General features: G+C 40.4%; 1 protein-coding gene across 3 annotated transcripts; it reads right to left on the bottom strand.

Annotated features, from left to right (window-relative positions):
• Window positions 1-15,215, bottom strand: kcmf1 (potassium channel modulatory factor 1). 3 transcript variants are annotated; one of them, XR_004577446.2, is made up of 8 exons: window positions 14,989-15,215; window positions 5,459-5,626; window positions 5,166-5,305; window positions 4,117-4,218; window positions 3,579-3,756; window positions 2,851-3,136; window positions 1,354-1,669; window positions 1-1,073 (listed from the first exon to the last, which is right to left on the bottom strand). XR_004577446.2 is itself a non-coding variant. In XM_026921574.3 (7 exons), the coding sequence occupies exons 1-7, from the start codon at window positions 15,002-15,004 to the stop codon at window positions 1,408-1,410; spliced, it is 1,152 nt and encodes a 383-aa protein (XP_026777375.1). In that variant the 5' UTR covers window positions 15,005-15,215; the 3' UTR covers window positions 1-1,407. The 3 variants fall into 3 exon arrangements, 1 of the variants encoding a protein (XP_026777375.1); XR_004577448.2 differs by having other exon boundaries at window positions 1-216; XM_026921574.3 differs by having other exon boundaries at window positions 1-1,669.
• Window positions 15,216-19,388: the final 4,173 nt, after the last annotated feature.

The following is a 19,388-nucleotide window of genomic DNA, read 5'->3' as shown; positions in this document are numbered from 1 at the left end:
ATGTTGAACAAAAACTATGTGGCAAAGTCTCCAGCTCTCCTTCACCAACTGAAGCAAAAAAAAAAAATAATTTGCGCTTTATGAGTAGGAATGCTGATGCAGGCGCAGATTCCTCCTGTGTACAGTGATTTTAATCGGCCAGGGAAAAAAAAAACAATTAAAAATGATCGTCTATCTGCACTCCGGCTCAGAGGATTCGTTCAGGAGCAGCAGGCGCTATTGGAAGAAGCAGAGCAAGATGATGCATGGAGAGGCTAACTGTTCTGTACAGGTGCAAAAGTTAGAAAGTACATCTGGTGATTACACAGTTGTCACGAAAACATCAACGTCTTTAAAAAAAAAAAAGAAAAAGAAAAAAAAAAAGAAAAACCCAAAAAAACAAAACTTTAAAAAAAACAAAAAACAAAAAAACACCAGAAGGCAGGTTATATTTTCGCCTGTATAGATTTTTGTTTAGTTCTTGGCAAAAATGAAAGACTATTGTATTAACTTGTACATTTTTTTCCTTTTTCATGTTTTTTCTTTTTTTTTTCCCTTTCTTTTTTTTGCAGCACTGGGTATCAGGTTATCATGGGGTCGTCTGAAAGCAAGGGCAGATTGGAGCGGAAACAGAACATTGTGTTGCTTTCTTATGAAGCTACTGCAGATTTCCAAATTTTCGCTTTTGCTTTTATTTCCTTTTATAAAATATTTAAATAAATTCTGATTCTATAATATTCCATAGATTCAAAACACTTTTTTTCAGTTCAAGTAACTCTTTAAAAAAAAAAAAAAAAAAAATCCAAAACAAAAACAAAACAAAAAAAAAAAATTAATGAACGCTTTGGGATTTTTGCCATTTTAATGACAAGGTCATTAAAAATCATGCACACTGCAAATAACCTCATGCAGTAGTTATGGTAAACCATCCAAGCACTTTTTATTAATTACTATTCATAAATACACACAGCAGCTTCATTAGAGAAGGACTCTGTCTTCAGTTTTAGAATGTGGAGTATTTATAAGGAGAGCCTTTTTTTTTTTTTTTGTTAGACACAGGAAGCTGAAGGTCTGCCACAGCTACCTATGCTCACCTGCTAAAGGAAAAAAAATTAGTCATGTGGAACTGATTATCAACACACACATACATCATACACTTTCATTGTCTCTTGCGCACTCGCTAACTTCTCTCACACACTTGTTCTTTTTCTCTCTCACTCACTTTCATTCTCTTTCTCATTCTCGCGCTTTATGGATTTTTACAATGTAACAGGTGACAGACCTGAAAAATCACCAAAAAAAAAAAAAAGTAAAATTAAAAAAAAAAAAAAAAAAAAAAAACTGAAAAAAAGTGAGAGCTGTGTGTTTGCCCACCGTCATTGGCAGTTACAGCACAGAGGACATTGTCTGCGTGGTGGTGGGATATCATCAAAGAGGAGGAGGTGGAGGCTCTTTGCCTGCAGAGCTCTCCTTCAGGTTCAGGCTCTCCAGCGCCACGTCCAAAGGCATGATCTCCACACAGCCCATGGCGCCGAAGTCGGCGAAGTCTCGCCGCTCGTCCTCGTCGGAGGAGGAGCTCTCCTCGCGCATCAGCGTGGACAGCAGCAGCTCCTGCACGAACAGGCTCCGGTCGGCACGCTCGCTCTCCAGAGCCTGACGCTCCGCCTCCGACATCTTCGGCTCGTTCAACCTGAAAGAGAGAGAGGAAGAGGAGAAATCGTTTAAACTTCGTCACGTCAGAAATGCATTACATGATGAAGTGCTCCGTAGAAGCTCTAGCTCAGCTCATATTAGTGATTATGTTTTTGTTATGGTATTAATATATTTCTGGAGGTATGACAAAGCAATCTGAGGGTATGAGTGCATCATTAAAATCTCAATTCGTCTCTCACTGTGATTCAAGAACAGCGTCAAATCTGCAGCATTTCCACTCAGGCAACCATTACGTAAGTCAGAGTGCGGTCACTTCCTTCTTATTTGCAAGCATACTCGAGCATACACACACACACACACACACACACACACACACACACACACTAAAGCATGGCGAGCCTACAAAAGAAAAAAGGAAGAAAACGACGCTGGAAAGCTAAACTTTAAAAGCACCCAAACGCCCACATGCAGTGAGAAGAAGCTCATTTCTTCTTAGCAAATGTCTAATTAAACTCCCAAGTACTAAACAAACTATGATTAAATGTATGAAATGAATGGATGGATGGATGGATGAGTGAGTCATGGCTGCATCTCTCTCAAAACTCACAAGTGACGCATTACACACACAGCGCGTTTATCGAAACCCACATGTGGTTAAGCCATGAATAATTTTTTACCCAGCTGTTAACGTTGCTGGTTTTCTTTTAACTTTGCCAGGACTCTTGGCACTTTAATATGAGGAACGTTTTATACGATTTTCGCTCGTTTTTTGGCAGCACAAATGTGCAGTAGATCACTCATTTAAAATGAAGACGAGCCGTCGTTCACAAACATCTGCTAGGAAAGTGGAGCATTTTAATAATTAAACGTACTGGGCCTTACAAATGAGTCAAAGAATCCTGAGCGAGAATCGTGATCTCAGTTCTACTCCCCAAAATCCTGATTCCAGACACTGAAACCTTACTCGTCTCTAGCCAGCTAGCAGCCTGCAGGCTATACGTTTCCAAACTGCAAATTCACGTGTTGTCACGTTCCTAGTCCATTTCTAGTAATTTCTTTTTAAACATATGAGAGCATTATTACTGCTAAAACTTAGTTTTTAAATTTACACCTTCAGTTAATTATGCTTCATAGAACTGAGCTACTAAGACACAAATTCATCATCAGATGTATGTGTGTGTGTGTGTGTGTGTGTGTGTGTTGTGTGCATGTTCTCACCGTGTGAGGAGGAACTGGGAGCTGTGGGAGGCCATGGGGTTGCTCTCGGTTATGGCTGTGTTTGTTGCAGTGCTGGGTGGTGGCACACTGGCGCTGATGTTGCTTGCGTTGCTGCGCTGGCGCGTGGCGTTGCGCGCCGTTTCCAGTTGCTGACGTGCCGCCTGCGCCTGCTGCCGCTCCAGCTGCAACTGCATCTGCAACTGCTGTAGCTGCGAGGCTGACGGGCCCGACGGGTTCAGCTGACCGCCTGCTGAGCGCCGAACGCCTGACAGCTGAGACAGCAGCTCTGAGAGACGATAACAGAGACTAAATGTGTCAACATAAAGCAACGCAAGAAAAAAAAAAAAAAGAAAAAAAAAAAAAAAACACTACACCAGCTTGAGCTTATAAACAATTCATTAGGAATGGATGCTAAGTTAAGTTAAACGATTAAGACATCATTTAGAGTGTCAAGCAAAGGGCATGATGTCATGGTTTCATGATTAGTCACAGTGTATGATCACATGTTTCTCACCACTGTCTTTTTCAAAATACAGAATAAAATGCATTTCTATCTATTATCATCTTCATGTTTATTTTTACCTGATAAAATGTTCCTTACAAGTTCCAGAACTGAACAGAACTTGTGGTTTTAAAATGTCAACAAACACAGGAAAACTGTGATTTTTTAAACTAGGTTGTCATACTGTTCCATTTTTAAACCACCTGATCCACATACAGACACACACCTGCTATAGGGTCCATGGCTTCCCGATTGCTCGGGGAGTAAGAGGAGCTTTGTGAGGATGAGAGCCCCCCAGTGGAGCTGCTGGTAAAGTGCATGTTAGTCCTCCGTGCCCGAGGGCCGCCCAGCCCACGCCCAGGGTGAAACATCCGGCGCACGTGCCGCACCCCGCTGCTCTCATCGTACACACATCGCCGTTAAGGACCAATGAGTGTAATCACACAAAATCACACGTATTCACGCATACACACAGAGTGCAGGTCCAATAAAAACCTCACCTAAACCTGTGCACTTGTGACAGGCGAGAAGTAGACTACTCTAAAGTCATAGAGTTAGGTCTTTAGGCCTGACATGAAATTAAAAAAAAAATTGGTGCTCTTAAGAAAAAGCAAAATCATTTCATGGACACGTCAGACTGTTTACTTGAAATATCTTTTTTTTGTGTGTTTGACTACAAAGTTCTTTACACGCAGACACTCATTAGCTATGCAAATCATGAGAAAGAAATTAATCTAAGTCGTAAAACAGAACTGAAAGGATATTAAATCTCTTGGTGCTCTGTGTTCAAGTGTGAGATGAGCAGCGAAGTCGTCCGTCACATGATTGGGGTCGCCTCCGGGCAAAGCTGCACATATGGGGCAGATCTGAAAAAAAAAAAAAAATAGAGAGTGGAGAATTTTATCCATTTTTAACTGACTATACATCTGAATTAAAAACTGTTGACTGACAGCAACTAATTAGAAAATCTGGGATTCAAAAAACAAGGGCAAAGTTTCTCATAATCTACAGTCTCAGAGTTTGAGATGTTGAACAAGTACGTCACCCGCGCAGCCGCTCGTGCTATTACATCAACTGTTTCAAATGATGCTACAACTGAAGCTTGTAACGCTGACCTCTGACTACACAAAATGAATAAAACACCCCTACAACTTGAATTCCTACTCGGAATGTCAGGAAGGTCTTCTCGTCCCCAAGGTCAGCACCTGACCTCACATCAACATGGCTGTCAGTGTCAACAGTGAATAAAATATTGTTTCATTAATTTAAAGCTTATTGGTCATAAGACGATAAACAAAAGCCACGATACAAGATATCGCGAAACAGCTTTCATGAGACGATACTGACGCAAATAAAATATTAAATTTTATTCGAATTATTTAGTAATGACAACAAATCAGACCACTGCAATATCAGTACATTGTGTTGTAAGAAAAGTAGATCAGGATTTACAACATAAGGTGTAATGTTCCTCTATTACTAACACGTTATTTTAATCTTTTCTGTGTCGTAAAGGTACTGCATGGCAACATTATTAATATGGAAAGACTGTTTGACGGTAGACTGCGCCTTTAACAATTAGATAAATTCTAATATAAATATAATTATAGAAATTGAAGATAACAACTCCATCTGCTGTCTGATCTCCACCTGAAACCAGAGTGTGCGTATACATGGTGGTTTATTTAATTGATATATATATATATATATATATATATATATATATACACACACACACACACACACACACACACACACACACACACACACACACACACACACACACACACACACACACTGTAAATACACTCACCACCTCTGTGGTAGTCTCTGCATGCTCCGAGGTGACATGTTCCTGTAGAGACGTTTCTGTGTAACCCATTTTGCCGCAGTAGGGACAAGTAAACGACTGGGGCTGCTCTACTGAAAACGCCTCTCCACCGTAATACAGATCTGCAAACAGACAGAGAGACAGACAGAGAGACAGACAGAGAGACAGACAGAGAGACAGACAGAGAGACAGACAGAGAGACAGACAGAGAGGTCATTACCATCATGTAATCATTACACCCAAGCTGAGAACCTGTATTCCTATCCTACTCTTACCAAAGTCTACCCTGGTTAGTATGCACTGCATGGGGTGTTCCGTGGTATGTCGGGTTGTGGTGGCTCCACTTTCGTAACACGACGCACACAGGTCGTAGTCGTAGCAAATTAAACACTTGTATCGGCGCCCCCGGAAGTTCCCTTTTAAACACGCGTCACAGCTCACACCTGCAAGACAAGAACACACACGGACGGACACTTAAACCTTCTTAAGTCTGTTACAGGATGCATTTCAGTTCTTTTCTCAAGTCTCATATTATTCGCAAATCAAATTCAAGATTTTACAGATTTTAGTCTCAATCTGTGCTGCACAATTGCATTTTTATTGTGAACACATTACGAGAGGTTGAGAGAGAAGAACGGTTTAAAAGTTGGAAATAATAGCAGCGTGATACGAGAAATTTTTGTCGAATAAACCTTAAAAAAAAAAATGCTAAAAGATTCATGTTATGTAACATTGAGTCAGGCACACTAACATATTCTAGTCATAATCCATCTCATATCATCATAGTGATCTCTTCGTAACCACGTGAACCTGTTAATAATCCTGTAGTTCAACCAGAATTTACTGGTTGTTCTATTAAAGGGATGTAAAGTTAGCCAGGAGATATTAAAGGTGCAGTTTGCAAAGTTTAGATGCCTGAAAGATGAACTGCACTGAAAACACTGATGACCTTTTCCCTCCTAGCAAGAACTTCTGCATGACTGTACCATCTTTGAAATGATGTGATTTTAACATGTCTACAAAGTTGCCCTGAACTCAATAATGTATACAACACTTAAACATCCTTCCTGGATCCTCTTTTGTATAAAACTGCTTATGGGCGGGGCTTTGTATGAGCGAAGACTGTGAGATCACAACATTTGCTCCGTGTCTTTGAACACATAATAATTATAAGATAAAACATGGCAACCAGAAACATTTAACCACAGAACCTGGATATTTTCCCAGCGTGGGCTTTATATATATACACACACACATTATATATATATATATATATATATATATATATATATATATATATATATATATATATATATATATATATTTTTTTTTTCCGGTAATAGCGAAGCATAACGAGGGATGTGCGGTAAGGGGTTGGGTTTGGAACTGTATAAACTGTAGAAATTTGCATATTCCTGTCAAACCATAGATCCAGAATTTTATAAAATAATGTTAAAGCTATAGAGCTGCCCTGAGGCAACTGGTTTCTTGGGGATTCAAGAACAATTTATTATTTTAATGGTTTAATAGTAGTTTAAAATGACACATTGCACCTCTAACTATTAGAGGAGACGTTAAAAAAATTAATATAAAAAGCAAGAAAACTCACAAAGTTCTCAGATGGGGAGATGGAGCTCTAAATTTAACATTGGAGTACGCTAGTACACCAAAAGAGGTGTCGTTTCTCCTCAATAAAACCAGAGATGAGCCAATTAACATGACTCTGGAATAATTTGTACATGTGTTTATTATTATAACCCAATGCCACCTGGAAGCCCCGCACCCTTGCCCCATCTAATATGCTCTCAACAGGGCAGTGTTGTGCGACTCCCCTTTGCGTACATGCGAGTTACAGAGTAGACATACCGATGCTGCACATTTACTCGCCTTCTGTTGGTGGATTAGTTATTTTCATTTTTCTTCATGGCAAACACCAGAACAACGCCAAAATTTCATCTTACAATCTGAATACTGTTTGTTGCACATTCTGACATGCGGTTCCCGACTGCGCAGCTTATAACATTACTACACACCCTGTCGTTCTCGCCTCAAAAACCTGATATTTTCCGATTTATTTATCTTTTTTTAAACAGCCAATGGTTCTGACTGATTAACTCATTTATCATTATTTATTAAAATATTTTTAATCAATATTTTGTTTTCTATCCTATAGTACATTAATCATATATAGTACAGTATTAAGTATTCATATTCTTTTTATTACAGCGTTATTATTAATAAAGTAAAGGCGGAGTAGCAGTTATGAGCTCTCTCACCACTGTTGACGAAATGTAACTGATCAAGTCTGAACATTTCTGATTTCCGATTTGTTTGATTATTTCATTTCGTGATATCTAAACGTCATCTAATTATTATTTCAGGTAGTGTTGTCTCCGCTGAGAACCTGTTCGGCAATAATAAAACAGTTTTTGCTTGCTCCTTGGAATTTGCAAACAAAATCTTAACCTGGGTCACATGCAAAAGACGCAGGTAGCTGAAAGGAGGGGAGGTAAAGAGGTTTAGGAGACCAACACGGCCACGCAACACCCACTGCCAAAAACTAAACAAAACAAGACAAAGGCACAGTAGGCTAGATTGTCAAGTGTCGGTATACATCACGGTATAATCGCAAGGTATTTTCAGCTCAAGACCTCTCTCTGTATAGAGCATAACATTCAGCAAAAATGATTTGCCTTCCAACACCAAGATGAAACTGTCTTTCAAATTCTGCTCATTCAGCCAGCACGTTCAGGAGGAGCACTTCTGACGTTGCTGAAATGAGGATGAAATGATGGCGTGTCCTCTTGCTAAATATGCTATCCAAATATCCAATGCTATCCAAAAACGTGATAATGAAAAGTTATTTGTTTCACTGGTAACTTCAAGGTTCCTTATTTGTCACATAACTTCATATGCTGCTGCCTCAAACTACCCTGTCGCTGATTATTTTCTAACCACAGCATGCCCCGTCATGTTCTATTCCTCTTATACCACAGCAACTTGCCAAGAATACATTTTTTGTTATTTTGTCAGAGTATCCGATATCATGTTCTCTCCGAAATCCGATCCATTATTTGCTGGCATCAGCGCAATACTGATCCTGGGTATCAGATCAGTGCCTTCTCTAATATTTACTAAACCATTGAATGAAAACATAAATGAAAGCTCAGTATAAAATGAAATTACACATACACTATACATTGCAGCACGCAAAGCTGGAATTCATTTGCAAATCCGAGCTACCTGATTTGCATCTGCTGTCGTTTAAGACTTTTAATGACGTGCGCTCACTGTTACTGGAACTGCATTATCTCTCTTTTGCCCCGCAAGCTTCATATCTGACTTCTTGATCCTGTCCAAGACGTTTAAAAAAAAACTCAAACACAGATCTCTGCATCAGATTACATTCACGTAGCTTTTCTTTTTCTGTATTTTTCCTCACTGCATTCATATACGAATACCTGAATAGTCATTTCTGAATTTGAATATTAGCGCCTCAAACGGTAAACCAGGTATTCAAATATCCGTGCACGCCCCTATGAACCACCGGTGGTGAAACTAAAATCACTACATGACCCTTGCACCCTGCTTTAGTCACATGATTACTGCTTGTGATATCGTATTTTGTGAATGAGAGCTGTGAAGAGCAGAGCAAATATACCAGCTGCAGTGAAGGAAAACGAGACGACACATGACGGACGAAGTGCAAGGAGGTGGTGAGAGACACCTGTCTCTGTCTCTGCTGTGTTCTTCAGCTCCGGCATGTGTTACATGTCCTATATATAACCTGCACAAAACATATGCTGCCGTGTCAGTCTCTCACAGAACGGGCCAAACGCTCACGTTCAACGGCAAGGCAATATCTGACAACGGCATTGTCTATGAACCCAGTCGCATGCCAACAGTATCCCATGGACACAAACAGAAAAATCGAACCTTGGAAGATTAGCCTTGTTTGAGTTCATCTAAGCGCTAGACAAGTTAAATATCAGAGACTGCGAGCTGGAAATGTAGACCGCCGCTTTAAAGGACTATGCACACAACATCCTCTTTTATCACAAATGGAGTCAATTTGGTATCTGAGGTTTACTGCTTGCATTTTGTACTGGTGTTAAACGGCTAAAATAGCTACTATCACACACATTTACCTCAAAAAATATCATCTGGCTCAATAACCAAATCAAACTGAAACTGTTATCATCAGAGTACAAGTATGTCTTCAAACATTAGTCTGCATCTCCTACCAGAGTCTGATGCTTCTGAGGAATGACACCAAACTATGTGCTGGAAAAAAGTGAGTCAGCTTTAAAACGTTTGTTTTTAGCTCTGCGATGCCAATTTTATAGATAACTGTGTGTTAAAATGCATCAGATCTCACATACTTAAGTGTGACATACTGAACAGCTGGACAAAAGTTTCTGTACTCATTAGTTATGTTTTCCTCAAACCCTCAGACAGCATGTCTTCACTTTCGTTTTTGCTCAGACTAGTCCGTTAGTTTTATATTCATAGCACTGACTTATTAAATAAGGCTTCATAACGTTAGCAATCACAGGCCTCGTACAAGTACTAGCATGAACAGTTAAGCTAGACAACTTCATAATTCAATGAATTCACAATTCAATCCACAAGGTTTTTTTTTCTTCTTTTTTTTTAAGCGAGGTGTATTTACTGTCTTTACTGCGATTACCCCTGCATTACACACAGTTCTGTCAGCTACATAAAATACAGTAGAGACCAATTTTATGCAATAACTACATTTAAGGAAAGTCTCACAAGCCAGACTTCAGGCATTCGCATAAGAATCTGATGTGTTGTCAGTAAACATGGCCAAGACCTGCCTACTTTCACAGAGTCAAATTGATTGACATGGCAGATCCACAGACCTCTTCTCAAAGCCCGTTAGCAAACACACGAGGTTTTCTCATTTACTCACCACTGACTGCTTCAAACAAAACTCTAATAACTCCTAAAAATAAGACGCTGTGACGTTTGTGCGTAAAAAACAGAAGTATACACAAATACACTGAGAAACCTTAAAGATTCTGAAGCTTATGGCCAGAAAAGTGTACAAAAGATATCAGACACGCTGCCCACATTCCACATGCCAAGACTAGTAAAGGCCTAATCTTAATTTTAAGCAATACAACAATGTAAAAAATTATTCACTGCGGTCTGCCTTCACACATTTTACAGATGAGCCAAATCCTTATTTTTATTGGGGAAAAAAAATACAGTAAAAGTAAAAGCATCTTAAGATTTGGATACACTAGGATGCATAACTTAGATTACAGATAAAAAAAAAATGACTCATTACACACTTTCCAGCTCATTTTAAGGTGATCACACGACTCCTTCGCTCAGAAGCCAGCGTTCTATCTACTGCTAGAGAGTCTGGTGCTTTTCCTCACTTGGCGAAGAGAAGAGGACACTGACATTGCAATGACCAACCACAGACTTTTCCTGAATTCAACACAATCTCCTTATCTCGCCAAAAACTGCTTCTAACAAAACTCTGGACTAACTTTTAAACAAGCGAGAGAATGAACTTTTAACTCTATCTTCCTCAGAAAAGCTCACTTTGTCACAGCGTTCGAAAGTTTGAAATTGTTGCAAATCAGCCAATCAGATCGCAATTCTGTGACCAGCTAAGTGTAAAAGAAATAGCCAGTGTTCATTACCTAACTTCTTGTTACTTGTTTCTGAACTGAACTAAACACCAGCAAACACTCTCCCTCTACAAACAAGTGGCAAAAGCCAAAAAAATAAAACCCTGATTGATTCGAGGTTCCACCTTAAATCTAAGACGCATTTTTACCCCACGTCCACAGTTCCTGCCAACTCAAATTCTTTTCTTCTCCAGCCACAAACACCAGGCCACCAAATTCTTTCATCAAAAACTGTTTTACAGTCACAATTTTCATTGGCTGTTGATGGACTTGGTCCATATATTTGAGTCCTGATGCGGCTTCTGCTACTAGATTACGTCTAGAATCCAGAGAAAAATCCTTAAATATTTAATGCTGACCTGAAAGTGAATAAGAGAAATTCTCTAAAAATAATCCACTCTTGGATGAAACAATCTAAATATGAATTGCAGCTTTAATCACAGTCCAAGACCGGTCCATGGAACCCTGGCTGAAAACGTTACTAAATAAAGCGGTTTGAACACTGGGAAAAGTGACATGTGGAACAATGTCACTGCTCTAAACTCAAGTTGTCATGATATGTAATTGGGAACATTATGTATAAACAGAAGTGACAAGTGACGCAGGGCTGAAAATTGTTGTGGAAAGAGTACATTTCAGGACTACGATGCTTGTGGAATTGTGTGATATGTAAGGAAAATCAGAAGAGCGATCGCTCTTCAGGTGGATTTGAGAGGTGAGAGGTGTAAAATCCACAAACTCTGATCTACAGAGATGTGGAAAAAAGTGATCTGGTCAGGCGTCACCCCTCACCATAGCGGGGGAGTGCGTGTTTGGCGTACACCTGATCCAGCTCCTCCTACCTGGGCGATGCCCAACCAAAAGTCCCACTGTAGAGACAACTCTGTGTGTTTCAAACTGGATAAGTGTGGTTGTTGTTCTGTTTTGTACAGTGTCCCATGGGTTAGGGCTTGTACACGCAGTTGGATCAGGTCCAGCTCCAGCTCCAGGACTTTTGGTTCTTCAGCAAGGACTCTCTCTCGACTTGTCTGCTTAAAGGGACGCATCACTGCGAATCAATACAAATTTCTTCTGACTCATCACTTTATGCTATGATGCAACATTTCTATCCTGATGGGAGTGGTCTCTTCCAGGATGGTTCCGCCCCCATCCACAGGCTCAAAGAATGTTTTGATGAGAATGAAAATGATCTAAATTGTACTCTATGGCCTTCACAGTCACGAGATTTCAACACACTTAGAACACCTATGGTAAATTTTGGTGTGCCATGTTCGATCAACTGAGAGAACAGTGTTCATTGCACCAGTGCAGTTCCAGAGATGTGTAGAACTTATGCCAAAACACACTGAAGCTGTTCTGGCGACTCGTTGTGGCCTACCACTTTATTATAGGCTTTTCCTTCAATTTGTCAACTGTGAGCCATTTCAATGCCATCATCACTGTCATCATCACTATCCTCATCCAATCATTGCTGAAAACCTTTCTGAAATTCCTTAATCTCTTTCTCCCTACACCTGCCTCTCTCACTTGTCCACAAAGCCCTATAAAGTTAATGTATTATAAAGTTTAAAAGGCTTTATAATGGGGAAATGGATAGAACAATACAAAAGCAAATACAGTTTAAAGTTACAAGTTAAAGATGCCAGTTTATCGCACCTCCAGGATGCCACATTATAATCACGAATAGCTCTGATGAGAAGAGGAGTCAGCGTGTAACGTATCTGGACAAATATGATTATGTTACTTGAAGAATTAAATGATACCAATGTTGCCTATATCACGACTACACTTCCACATTTCCAATGTGTGTGTTTGTACAGTTGTTTATGACACACACTTTCTGTCACATGGACAGCTGCCATGTGATGTCTGATTTCAAATATTTTAATAACTGACTGTTCACTTTTTTATCTACTCCAAGAGGGAAGCAGGTGATCACTGATCAATGTCCTGAAAAGATTTTACCACTTAAATTCCATCACTGTTCAGTTTATCCACACGCAGCATGTTAGTACATATTAGGACTAATTTTGTACAACCAAGAAAAATTATTCTTTTTGGAAACCAATCTGAAGCCAATCCAATCCAACTACTAAGATCGCAGTGACGGAAAATCAACTTCACTTTCATCTAAAGTTGACAGTATCTAAAAAAAGTTAAATATACAGCAACAAACAGAAAACATTACAAGAATTACAAGAAAACACTAGTTAGGGAACGAGAAAAAAACAGATATATATACAGTTACAGATTAGATGCTGGTTATTTTTTGGTGTTTTTTTTATGATTGGTAATTATCATCACGCCAGATACAATCTGTCTGCAAACCGTCTTTACTTTAAAATACACAGAGGTCAGGTTTTCCAGTTCAATTTGTAAACATATTGAAAAGCTACTACAAATTTACAGTATATATGCACTTAATCACCACAGGAGTGTCCACAAGATTTCTTAAAAAGTCGTAATTCGTTTGCATCACTTGAATATTTATATAATCAGATTATTGGCATACATGTAAATTTACTCAGTCAAAGGAAACTTTAAACGATAAAACCAAAACCAAAGGGAGAGACTGGCTTTGTCTTCTGTCTGGTTCAGTTTGTACATATGTCATAAATGTGTTTAAAAAAAAAATATATATATATATATGTGTGTGTGTGTATATATATATATATATATATATATATATATATATATATATATATATATATATATATAAAACTTATTTCAAATTCACACTATACACGCTTAACGTTTGTCTATTCCTTGAAAATGTAGCCGATTGTGACCTTAATCCGATTCGAGACGTAATATGGGACATTATATCGTTTACACGACCACCTGAATAATCTGAATTGTCCAAATCAGATTAGCGTGATTAGTCTCAGTATACAAATGCTTAACAGGTGTTTCTATCGGATTTCTAGAAACAAGATCTGATTACGACCTTAATCCAATCTACAATATCGCCTATGTTGTTTATATACCACTTGAATAATCCAAATTGTACAAATCAGATTACTGTTGTGCATGTAAACGGGCTTTTAAGGAGATTTTGAATTAAATAAAGAATAAAACCAAACTTAACAGTCATGTGTAAATGTTTAAAGGTGAAAGAGTAAAAAGAAATAGTGTTGACATTATAACCTGAGGAAACTGGACAAACTTTGAAGAAATGACTCTACATTTCCTTTCAGACCGCACTTGTGGTTGTGTATGTATTCTGACTTATAAACCGGTTTGCTAGTCTGAATGGTAAAACCCATTATAGGTAAGCTAATCACTCAGGTAAAGTTAGCTAGCATAGCTCCCAGACTAGAGATACATCTTGACGGTCACACAACTTGACTGTAACTAATATATTAACTAACATATTGCTTATTAACGTCTTGGGGAACAAGTACGACACGTTTTAAGGGAATTTTACTCGACGTATTTATAGCTAATGCCAATTATTCGTCTTGCTAACACGCCAGGTGTAGCCTAATGCTAATTCCAGACGTGCAAGTCATTCACTTTTACAGCACTTATAGATAGCGTGACTGAAGGCTAAAGCTAGCTAACCTGAGCTACATGAGCAGCAAGGGCGGCCCAGGTTCATCTGACCGACCGCCACATACCGGCGACCAGCCCGGCTTAACTTAGCTACTGTGGCTAAGATTTGCTGGATCATCCTGCTGTAGTAGCATCACTTTATTTCAGAAGAAAAGGAAGACATGTTTTTTTAAAGAACTGCTTCTAAAGCAGGGCCTTGATGACACTGCAGTCACCTCTGAAGTCTCGGAAGAGCTAAATATTTCCCTCCGCTCTCCGGTTCGCCCTCTACACCAGGCCAAAGCCAGGGGCGCCCGCTAAGCTAATCGTTAGCATGCTAAATAAGGTCCTAGCTCTCACTCGGCAGGAAGGCGTACCGAGCGACTGGCACAAGCTCTTCTCTCAATTCTCAAATTCTACACAATGGGTTTATGAGAGGGACCGGGACATTATAGAGACGGGTAGAGAGTGAAGCAAAGGGTTGCAAAATTCATGGCGGCGGCCATCATGAGCCTTTCCCAATGCATTTCAATACAAAACATGGCAACCCGCGGCTGCTAAAATTCTTTTTACGCAGCAATCCACTGCTTTTTTCTACCTACCTTCATGTCGGGACATCCTACAGACAATGACACAGCCCCCACCTCGGGCTCCCTGACACGTATTTACAAGGAAAGATGCCGCTAAAAAAACGAAATAAAACTGGTGGAAACGCGGTCTCTTTCCTATTTTCTCTTGAAGATGGATCCGCGGCTTCCACTTCTTCCTTCCCCCTCCCCGCCTGTCATGAGCCGCCGCTGACGGAGCGCTTACACCCGCAGGCCTGCAGGGGGCGCCCAAGGCTGCACACAACTTTCTTCTTCTTGAGCGGCGAATAAACGGCGGCAAACTTCGTCATGCTGGAATGTGAGCATAGATACACTATATGGTCAAAAGTATGTGTACCCCTGACCATCACACCCATGTGTGCTTTTAGAACATCCCATTCCAGATTTTGCTCTTATAATAAGCTCCACTCTTCTGGGAAGACTTTCCACTAGATTGTGGAGCGTGGCTGTGGGGATTTGTGTTCATTCAGCTACAAGAGCATTAGTGAGATCAGGCACTGATGTTGGTGAGGAGGTCTGGGGTGCAGTTCCACTTTATTCCAAAGGTGTTCAGTGGGGTTGAGGTCAGGGCTCTGTGCAGGACACTTGACTTCTTCACCTCCAACCTTAACACATCATGTCTTCATGGATCGCTTTGTGCACAGGGGCGTTGTCATGCTGGAACAGGTTTGGGCCTTTTAGTTCCAGTGAAGGGAAATTGTAATGAACAGCATACAGAGACATTCTAGACAATTGTGTACTTCTAACTTTGTGTCAACAGTTTGGGCAAGAACCACATATGGGTGTGATGATCAGGTATCTACAGACTTTGGTCATATAGTGCACATAGGATACCCAGATACCTCAGAAAATATCGGACTGCTTACGTTTTGTGTGTAGTTACCTCATTGGTGCCATGACCCTAAATATGTAACTCTAAATAGTTAAATCAAGTTAAAGCATTAGCAGAGCCACATAACAATGCTCTGTGTTGCATAACTTGTATATTGTACTATAAAAAGACATCAAGACCCTTTCTTTTGAGTATATTCAAAAATAAACTTGATAAATAAAAAAACTCTGTGGCTTTATTTATATATAAATACAGTATGTAGTATACTGCTGCAGTACACAGGATATACTGATAGAGTATGTAGTACACAGGATATACTGATAGAGTATGTAGTACACCGCCGCAGTACACGGGATATACTGATAGAGTAAGTAGTACACCGCCACAGTACACGGGATATACTGATATAGTATGTAGTACACCGCCGCAGTACACGGGATATACTGATAGAGTATGTAGTACACCGCCACAGTACACGGGATATACTGATAGAGTATGTAGTACACCGCCGCAGTACACGGGATATACTGATAGAGTATGTAGTACACCGCCGCAGTACACGGGATATACTGATAAGAGTATGTAGTACACTGCTGCAGTACACGGGATATACTGATAGAGTATGTAATACACCGCCGCGGTACACGGGATATACTGATAGAGTATGTAGTACACCGCCGCAGTACACGGGATATACTGATAGAGTATGTAGTACACCGCCGCAGTACACGGGATATACTGATAGAGTATGTAGTACACCGCCGCAGTACACGGGATATACTGATAGAGTATGTAGTACACCGCCACAGTACACGGGATATACTGATAGAGTATGTAGTACACCGCCGCAGTACACGGGATATACTGATAGAGTATGTAGTACACTGCCGCAGTACACGGGATATACTGATAAGAGTATGTAGTACACTGCCGCAGCACACGGGATATACTTATAGAGTATGTAGTACACTGCTGCAGTACACGGGATATACTGATAGAGTATGTAATACACCGCCGCGGTACACGGGATATACTGATAGAGTATGTAGTACACTGCCGCAGTACACGGGATATACTGATATAGTATGTAGTACACTGCCGCAATACACGGGATATACTGATAAGAGTATGTAGTACACTGCCGCAGCACACGGGATATACTGATAGAGTATGTAGTACACTGCCACAGTACACGGGATATACTGATAGAGTATGTAGTACACCGCCGCAGTACACGGGATATACTGATAGAGTAAGTAGTACACCGCCGCAGTACACGGGATATACTGATAGAGTATGTAGTACACCGCCGCAGTACACGGGATATACTGATAGAGTATGTAGTACACCGCCGCAGTACACGGGATATACTGATAGAGTATGTAGTACACCGCCGCAGTACACGGGATATACTGATAGAGTATGTAGTACACCGCTGCAGTACACGGGATATACTGATAAGAGTATGTAGTACACTGCCGCAGCACACGGGATATACTTATAGAGTATGTAGTACACTGCTGCAGTACATGGGATATACTGATAGAGTATGTAATACACCGCCGCGGTACACGGGATATACTGATATAGTATGTAGTACACTGCCGCAATACACGGGATATACTGATAAGAGTATGTAGTACACTGCCGCAGCACACGGGATATACTGATAGAGTATGTAGTACACTGCCACAGTACACGGGATATACTGATAGAGTATGTAGTACACCGCCGCAGTACACGGGATATACTGATAGAGTAAGTAGTACACCGCCGCAGTACACGGGATATACTGATAGAGTATGTAGTACACCGCCGCAGTACACGGGATATACTGATAGAGTATGTAGTACACCGCCGCAGTACACGGGATATACTGATAGAGTATGTAGTACACCGCCGCAGTACACGGGATATACTGATAGAGTATGTAGTACACCGCTGCAGTACACGGGATATACTGATAAGAGTATGTAGTACACTGCCGCAGCACACGGGATATACTTATAGAGTATGTAGTACACTGCTGCAGTACACGGGATATACTGATAGAGTATGTAATACACCGCCGCGGTACACGGGATATACTGATAGAGTATGTAGTACACCGCCGCAGTACACGGGATATACTGATAGAGTATGTAGTACACCGCCGCAGTACACGGGATATACTGATAGAGTATGTAGTACACCGCCACAGTACACGGGATATACTGATAGAGTATGTAGTACACCGCCGCAGTACACGGGATATACTGATAGAGTATGTAGTACACCGCCACAGTACACGGGATATACTGATAGAGTATGTAGTACACCGCCGCAGTACACGGGATATACTGATAGAGTATGTAGTACACTGCCGCAGTACACGGGATATACTGATAAGAGTATGTAGTACACTGCCGCAGTACACGGGATATACTGATAGAGTATGTAGTACACTGCTGCAGTACACGGGATATACTGATAGAGTATGTAGTACACTGCCACAGTACACGGGATATACTGATAGAGTATGTAGTACACCGCCGCGGTACACGGGATATACTGATAGAGTATGTAGTACACCGCCGCGGTACACGGGATATACTGATAGAGTATGTAGTACACCGCCGCGGTACACGGGATATACTGATAGAGTATGTAGTACACCGCCGCGGTACACGGGATATACTGATAGAGTATGTAGTACACCGCCGCGGTACACGGGATATACTGATAGAGTATGTAGTACACCGCCACAGTACACGGGATATACTGATAGAGTATGTAGTACACCGCCGCGGTACACGGGATATACTGATAGAGTATGTAGTACACCGCCGCGGTACACGGGATATACTGATAGAGTATGTAGTACACCGCCACAGTACACGGGATATACTGATAGAGTATGTAGTACACCGCCGCGGTACACGGGATATACTGATAGAGTATGTAGTACACCGCCGCGGTACACGGGATATACTGATAGAGTATGTAGTACACCGCCGCGGTACACGGGATATACTGATAGAGTATGTAGTACACCGCCACAGTACACGGGATATACTGATAGAGTATGTAGTACACCGCCGCAGTACACGGGATATACTGATAGAGTATGTAGTACACTGCTGCAGTACACGGGATATACTGATAGAGTATGTAGTACACTGCTGCAGTAATTTACTTTACTGCTGTTTGAATTTGTTTAATGAGCTGTAACTTTACTGGAGTAATCTGTAAGGTAAATTTATGGTGTATACAAACTGTATGAATGTGTTTTACTGTAAAAATATGCACCACGCTATGACCTGTGAACACAATACCTGCAGTCAAATTGCTTTTAAGTTTTTGTGCACAATAATATCTCTTTTCTATACTAGTAAACCAGTTGATTTAGTCTTCTCTGATTCCAGACAGATATTTTGCCAGATTATGGAGATAAATCACATTTAATAGTCCAAATTTAGTCAAAAATTAAGCTTGTATTTCAGATAAACTGTTTCAATATGTAAGCACTTTTCCCAAGTTCCCAAGTAGACACAACACTTCTCTATTATTGTGTTTATTAGAT

Source organism: Pangasianodon hypophthalmus, chromosome 27, assembly GCF_027358585.1.
Source record: "Pangasianodon hypophthalmus isolate fPanHyp1 chromosome 27, fPanHyp1.pri, whole genome shotgun sequence".
Taxonomy (NCBI): Eukaryota; Metazoa; Chordata; class Actinopteri; order Siluriformes; family Pangasiidae; genus Pangasianodon; species Pangasianodon hypophthalmus.
This window is presented reverse-complemented; position numbering and strand designations above follow the sequence as displayed.